The 8,182-nt window shown below is 38.4% G+C and overlaps 1 protein-coding gene across 7 annotated transcripts in view; it reads right to left on the bottom strand.

The window, feature by feature from the left end:
- KIAA1210 (KIAA1210 ortholog) overlaps window positions 1-8,182 on the bottom strand; it is a 120,294-nt gene that overhangs the window by 41,160 nt on the left and 70,952 nt on the right. For 6 of the 7 annotated variants that reach the window (XM_074600288.1, XM_074600289.1, XM_074600287.1 and 3 more), the window contains one exon: window positions 7,069-7,153. Coding sequence is in view for 2 of the 7 variants with exons in the window: in XM_074600290.1 (XP_074456391.1) it covers window positions 7,146-7,153 (8 nt within the window). In the remaining 5 variants the exon portion in view is untranslated. Of the gene's footprint in view, window positions 1-323; window positions 7,154-8,182 lie in introns of those variants that run through there. The other variant, XM_074600292.1, reaches the window with a different exon arrangement.

The raw sequence follows: 8,182 nt of genomic DNA, 5'->3' as shown, positions 1-8,182 counted from the left end.
GTTTACATCCTATGATACGATGGCTTTCAAGTTGTTAAAGCAGAAAAATTACTGGCTGAAAGAATCTATATAATGGAAGCCCACACATGCTGTCAATACCGGTTTTATGCCAGTGCAACATCTTTTGTTTCAGTAGATCTGCTCTTGATTTATAATGCCATAAATGAAAGGAGAATTAAGCTATTTATGTAAGTGACTTTATTTATATAACTGACTTATGCTGTATTATGTGATGGACCAAGCACATGCCTTTTTTGTGTTTTCTATGAGCTACAGAAAGATTTTCTGAAAGTTATGCTAGTAATAAATAGTTTTCTCTATGTGACACATTAGAAATTCAGTCTCATGGAGGTTTTATCACGAGTAGAATACATGGTAATAGATGACATGATAATGTGGAAGGATTTTAGCAAGTCTGCAGACAGTCTAGAAAATGAATGCTGAACATCACAATTTAGACTGTAAGTTAGTTCAACAAAGCAATTGCTATTCAGGCTCTTCCTTGGATGAGTCAATGATTTGTACTGTGACTATTAGTACTGAATGTACCATCTAAAATTCATTTTGAAAGATTACTGAAGCATTAATGATTTAAAAGTGGTTTCTACAAGTATTTTTTATCAATGAGAAGCTCAAGCACTATCAAGGCTAAAAAGCATACACAAGGATTTTCAACATAGCGGAATTAGGTTTTTTTTCATGTGCTTTTACATTGTTTTTTGCTCCTTAGTGAATGATGACTATATAATATGTAGGAAATCAGGGTCAGTAGAGTAAATGTTTCTGTAGCAATTTGGCAGACACACCTTTCATAACTCATAAAGTCACTACTGGAAAGGCACAACTGGGTCACAGAAGTGCATGGTGGGATGCTGCTTTCCACTTATGCAACCAGGGTAACTAAAGGTTAGAGCAAGCACTTGAATAACGAGCTTTTTGCCAGAAAGAGTAGAACAGAAAAACACAGTGTTTTTAAAAGCTGGCTTCTGAGCAGCAGCCGCCTAATGTGTCTAGTTAGGAGTCATCAAACCGAAATAGAACCGGATGCGTCAGAACTTTGAAGAATGGCAGTTGAACATCCCAAAAGAAAAATACATCTGCTTGTGTTCCAAAAGCAGATCCTACCGGTTCTCTCATTCCAATAGATAATACTAGACTCATTTGCAGCGTGCTGCTCGGCTTTTTCTCCCGGCCCACTGTAGCTGGCTTTATCACTCATCTCTTGTCTTTTTACTCTCTCCATCATCCAGCAACATCTTCAAGGAATTCCAGTTTGCCTCTGTTCTCTTTCCTGCTTCTATGTATATGTTACTGGATTACTTCTAATAAATATAATTATTGCAGAATCCTTAGCTAACTTCTGACAGAGGAAAGAAGAGAGAAAGGAAGTTGTGTTTCCACACTATAAAGATTTTACAAGGTTTGGAGGGCTAGGACCATAGTCCAAGAGGACAAATTATGACATTAACTAACAACTCCCATCAAGTTTGGGGATATTAGCTACAAAAACAGAACACTATTGCAAAGAGACTAAATAAAAGGGTGCTCTTTTAATCACAATTACATCTCCTCTTACAGCTGCACACCAGATAAATATATTAATCAAAATGACCTCATTTTAGGCATGCGTAGCAGTTATATAACCATGTTAAGTATGCTATTTTGTTTCCCTCCCGCCAAGGAGAAATGGTGTTTGTCTTACAAGAGTTCCAAATAAGTCTGGTTATAAAGTGATGGGGAAAGGAACAGGAGGGAGAGACGAAAGTGAGAGAATTAATAAGCAAAATGACTCATTCCCCAAGTGCAGAGGTGATGTTACACTCCACTTAAATCTCAGTTGCTGTATAGGAAGCTAATGTTGTCACCAGCAGTCTCAGTGTTCCTAACGTGCCCAACATTTCTCAGGATGGGAAAAACAGATGTGTTACAAGGATGGAAACTACGTAGTTTCAGACCTCATCAGCTCACAGCATTCCCGTTCTGTTTTCAAAGCTGTTTGTGAAGGCTGCCCCCATAAACAAGCAGTTTGCAGAATCCTCTGCCACCTTTTTTGTTGCTCACTTCTTTGGTGAAAAGTGGCATTCAATTAATTCTTTTCTAGTGCTAATAATGATGCTTTAAACAAGCTCAAAAGCACCCTTAAAAGCAGAATACATCCCCCCACACATATAACAAGGCTGAGACTCATCTAGATTTATACTGCACTACAGAAAAAAGGACCAAGAGGCGCACATTTTTGCAATATAAGATCACTCAGCCAGAGAACTCTGATAAGTGCTGAAAATTTGAAAAACAAATGGCAGGGTATGCATTTCCCATTTGCTCAATACACACACATAAAAGAAACACTGTGTAGGCTTCACTGCAGCATACCAGTGCGTCCAAAACTCAAAGGTTAGTTACATAAATGATAAGGCGTGGGCTTAAATGCTTCATTCAGCTTGTTAATTACTTGCTTTGTGGCCTGAGCCAATGTTCTGAAACAGGTTCATCCAATATTCTGTTGCTTCCTCTGAATTTTCATTTAATGTATTAAGCTGAAGTGCTGGGAACAATTTGTTGCAATACCTTGGAAGAGTCTGTTTTCTTTTCAAGCAATTTACAGAACAAACTTGCTCAGACTAATCCACAGATGCTCTTTAAATGTTCTCGCTATTTCAGAAAATTATGAAATTTAATTCTTTGAGCATTCTCTTTAAATAAGAGAACTGCTGACTGCATAAACATGTATGTATTATTGGCATATGTTTTAAGGGTTTCTTCTTTGTGTTCTTTTTAATGTATGCATCCACCGTGGGGAAATGGATAGCGATGTGTTAGAAAATTCTCAAAATAAAATATCTAATATGTCTCTGGCAGAAAACTAGTAGAAGCTATGTTTTAATAGTAGATGGAAATATTTCCACCTTCAATTCAGTTAACTGGGATACCTAGTTGAGGAGGCTCTATAATGCCATGGATATGAAGAAGTCTTCTTTATTGAACAGCCTGTCCTAAGACAGACAGTCCACCTATCTATTTCATGAGATGTGCATGCAGAAACTGGAACTTTAGAAATCCTTGCCTCCGTGGAAATACATCATATGGTGTTTGGAGCAAACTGTAGTTTTACCACAAGATATCTCATCAAGATTGTACCTGGGCACCCTGTCTTAAGATTTACTTCAAACAACAGAATTTGTTTTAAAACTGAAACTGCGTAAGTCGCTTTGTTTTCCTCAGTGTACACTTGCAGACATCTTGATTTCTAACTCAGACATGGGCTAAGAAGCCTATTGAGACCTTGACTTTAACAGCTACAATGAAGTGGAGGCGAACTGAATGCAAACATTTCAGAAGTTTTTGACTACCAGCATTTTAAAAGTCTGTAATGAATATCCTTCAGACCTTACCTTTCTATTTCTACATGAAGGCTCCATCTTTTTCCTCTATGATAAGGATACCACGTAGAGTTTTCTGAGTCACAAATGCAGATTAGCATTTGGATTTGAATTACAAGTCAAAAAACAGAGGCTGACTGAAACAGAAATCTCATCCAGTCCATTATTCGGACTAACTGCAAAACACAGATCGCAGCTGCAAATCTGGGCTGAAGCTATCTGGCAGTATGCACTGCTATGTGAAAGGTGATGCGATATATCGCATTGCCACTCTACATATAACCTTCCTTCTACATCATTCTCCAGATTTTTCAGGAGTATTACTTCTGAGGCTGCCCACTCCCTTTGGTTCTGCATTTCATATTTTTTTCCCTACTTGTACTGGCTTGCTTTACTTTCCACATGTCGTTATTTCCTGCCCATGGGCCATATCATATCATTTCATCAATATTTCATCGGAATGACTCCCTGCTGGAATCAGTATGGATTTCTGCTTAAAAATTGATACTGCAATATTGTCCCACATTTCTATCCTTATGCACCTGTTCTTCTCAAGTTACAATTCCTGTATGTCTTAATGGTTCCATTCTTCACAGTGCTCAGAACATCAGAGTATTCTTAACTGTATTTAAACTATCAAACGAATACAATTTCTAAGTTAGAACATGTACAAAAATGCCTTTTCTGTTAGCAAGTGAAACTCAACCACACTATTTAGATGATTTCACTACACAGATCACTTTTGTCTTCAGGCTAAACATTGTTTCTTCAAATTGAAGATGAAAACTGCAATTAAATATAGGCCACAGATGTTCAGGATGCAGAGGACGAAAATATAGGTTTCATAACTCTACAGTTATGCAACCAGTTGCTTTTCACATATTAAAACGAACATTCAATTTTATGTTATTTACCCGTAATCTAAACGCAAATAAACCTATAAGGGGTCTTAAAATGGTGAGATGTAAAGCAAGATATTTCTGATCTATTTTAATCATTGATAATATTTTCCTCAAGATGTTCATTGTTTTCTAATTTAACTTCAGATGCCCGAATACTCAGACATTCAGTTCTCCACCCAATTACTAAGACACCTAAATAACTTTGAGGATACCGGCCTTAATTTTGTTGCAGATCTAGTAAAGGCAAGAATATTTTAAAATAAGGTCATTATATATAAATGTTATTTACCTCACCTACTGAATCTCATTTAAAGTGTCTACCCTGATAGTCAAAGTCCTCTCTGGGACTGGCTGCGTGACACCCTGCAGCAGTGAAACTCTCATCTAATACTGCACAGTCATACATGCAAGAGACAAAATTTTTATAGCAGCTGAATCTAGACTATAGAATTTAATCCCTTAGCAGATAAAAATGATCAGGGGACTACGCACTTTCTGTACTTACATAAAAATCCTTTTCTTCAACTTAGCTTCCCTCTAGTAAATCACACACATTAATTCTCTCACGCAAAAATAAAGAAGCAAACCAAACAAGTTGTTCTGTTTGCTGACTGTAAATGGAGACAGAAAGCAAAAATGAGAGAATGCTCTTCTTTCTTACAACTATTTATACTTTTAGCCTCGTGTTCTACAGAAGCTTCACTTACAATCTGATACTGCCTGTCCATCATCTCTGATAAGTTTTGAACCAGGTGGCTGACTTTTAACCAAATTTTTTGAGATTTCTACCACCTCCTTTCAAATTTGAAACCGCCAGCCAGTCACCCAGCGCGTGCACACACACACACAGAGGAGGTGGTGAGCTCCCAGGTGGTCTGGACTAGCTGCAATGTGGAGTGGACGGCACAAGGGACTGGGGGACAGATGCGGTGGGAAATATGGAAGAAAAGGTACCCAACTCTGTATGACAGCAAACTGCTTCTTCAGTGTCAGCATTCACAAAATTAACTTCTTAAATATTCAGGAGAGACTTGGAATACTTTGGCAGTATGACTACAGTTCACAGAATGAGAAATACAAACTGAAAGGCTTGCTAGGTATTTAGTAATTATTATTTTTTTAAACTAAGGCCACAAAGCACTATCTTAAAACAATAACAACCAAAAGCAGAACAGGAAGACAACAGGTTTGCCTAGAGTCAATAAAGGCAGTCATTCCGAAAAAAAGTCATTTTTGGTGACAAATGAGATAGATAGGCCATGTAGATATCTCAATTTGTATTTTACATCACAGTGTGAATATGCAGAACTGGTCTGCTTTTATTTTTAAGCTAAAGAAGTTTAATTCAGACACAACACAAAGCCTCACAATACCATTCTGCAGCCATTTTAGAAGCGGAATTGCACTTTGGAGAATGCAGATGAGAAAAGCTACGAGCCTAAGATTTCTTAGAACAAAATCCACACAAACACCTAGAAGAGCTCTTGAACCTTTTGCAATGTCTGAGGAACTGGAAAACTACACAAACAAGACACTTAGTGAACCTCAATTACAGCTGCTGGTGTAAAAACCTAATGTGTGCATCTGTTCATTTTGGGTCCCCACAGCCTTGCAAAGGCAGACTCAGCTGTTCCCAACCCCTGAAGACAATCATTAATCTCTTAAGAATCTGACATAAGTTGGTTGGGTTTGTCAGGTTCAGCCAAGCTGCATGAGTTGGGTCACACGAGTCAAGAATAGAGTTTTACTGGTAACTCAGAAAGAGAGAGAGAGAGAGAGATGGTTGTTTTAAACTCCCTGTAATAGCCAGTCTGAATCTGGCAGGCCAGTTCCCCTCCACAGCACAAAGCAAGCTTCTCACAGTTTCTAAATGAAGCACAAAGTCCTTAATGCAGTTACTAAATGAGAAGTGGCATCTCAGTGGGCTGCCTCAGTGGATTAATTTTAAATGCATAATTCAATATAGACCCACATAAACCTTTATGAATAGAAATAGAGGTTATATAAGCATGTTCTTACAGCATATACTGCAAATTTAAAGGCCAGTTTGAGTATAAAACAACTCTATCTTTTATTAATATTTTCACCTTCCCATTGGTTCATTTCTCTAGCAAATGTGCTAATCAGATACTTTCCTCACTCATACATTGAGATGCCTAAAATAAAAGCGGCACTTCATTGCCAGACACCAACTTTTTTCCTCAATCCTTTAAGAAAAGTTTACATCGAGCTTGTTCTGTGGAGGCAGGTTGCATCAGTGATAATTCAGCAAAGGCACTGAATGCAAACCCATCATTTCACATTGGTCAAAGTTAAACAGCCACAAGTCCTGCAGGGACCTGCACGTTTCATGGAGCCTCCTTTCACAAGAGCAGAACAGATGCTGGACAAGCTTCTGCAGAAAGTCAGTTCTAAGAGGCAAATTTGCAGCCCTTTTATGTCTCAGGAAACATCTTTGGGCATGTTTAACAAGGTATCAGGTAACAGTGAAGTAGGATGTCTCCTAAAAACAAGGCAAAAGCTCTCTGTCTCCTCCCTGCCTTCTTTGGAGCCAAAACACACGCACTCATCAGGGAAACCAGAACAGAAACCAGCTTCCTATTTTCAGCCCTGCCTAGCTAGACAAAATTGGCCTGCCAGCTTTAGACACACAGGCACTTTGCTACTTCTGCTACAATAAATGGTCACAGGTTCATCAGTTTAGCTATCATTTCTGTGCTTTAAGCATACAGCTGGTAACTGATCAAGTCAAAGACTTCAGAAAGCCAAAATAAATTAAGACCTACCTCAAAACTATTTTGCATGTGGTAGATGAACCATTTTCCATAAATCAACTTCTTCCAAACCAATAACGGTATATACTTCACTGCACTACAAAAAAAAAAAAAAAAAAAGGAAAGGAAAAAAAGATTAGTTTGATGATCCCAGAAATATAAAGATAGTAATCTTTTCAGTCAGGGATTAATATTGCCTTCAAGCAAGGTAAATCCCTACCCCACTGAATGCCAGTTTTGCAAAACTAATTAGCAGCTTCACCAGTTAAAAATATATCCAAAGTGTTACTACAATTTATTATTAAACATAATCAGATGAATTAAAGTCAGAATGTCAGGCTTGGGCTACTAGTAGAAATATGTATGATTACATGTTGGTAGTAGCAGCTATTCTGCCATTGGGCTGTATATTATTAATAGGCTGAGTCCAAACTGAACACAGTTTACAAGAGCTAGAAAACTGCATGGGTTTTAAAAACAAAAACAATCCTCCAAATGACCCCAAGCTCTGAGGGAGTTCAGATCCAGATCTGGACCAGAGCACTGCATCTGAATTACAGTTCCACAACACACAGAACCAAGACCTTAATTCATATACTTCCTGAACTCTGAAGACCTTTGTATCTAGCTCAAAATGTAGCTTTCTATCTTAGGTCCACCACCAACATAAACATAAATGAAGAACATGCTGTGAATGACTGTGGAAATGCCTAGGCTGTGTTTTGCAGGGAGATGCAAGTTTGCGTTGCTTTCTCTCCGAGGCAGGCGGATGTCAGGTGCTTCTAACCTGAGAGCCATTACCCCACAGGCACCGCGTTACATCCGTAATGCTGTACAACAGGTGACACATGGTGGCAATAGGTGGCACCCAGTCTGGTGCCAACTCACATCCCCACAGCCTTGGACATGAGCCGAGTTAGCCGTGGTCGGCCTCTGAAATCTCCCACCTTGTGAAAATTCAGCAGAAGAATTATCTGCAGTGACATCGAGGAACTCAAAGAAGCCAATAAAATAGTATTTTTAGTAAGAAAAAGCGATTAATTACAAGGCAAGTTCTGAAAGGGCTACCTAGGAAACACAGATATCCATTCAACCATTTTTTCCCCGTAGACTGTCAGATTCTGTG

The sequence above is a fragment of the Larus michahellis genome, chromosome 9 (assembly GCF_964199755.1).
Source record: "Larus michahellis chromosome 9, bLarMic1.1, whole genome shotgun sequence".
In the NCBI taxonomy this organism is placed as follows: domain Eukaryota; kingdom Metazoa; phylum Chordata; class Aves; order Charadriiformes; family Laridae; genus Larus; species Larus michahellis.
The sequence above is the reverse complement of the archived record's forward strand: the minus strand, read 5'-3'. Positions and strand labels throughout refer to the sequence as shown.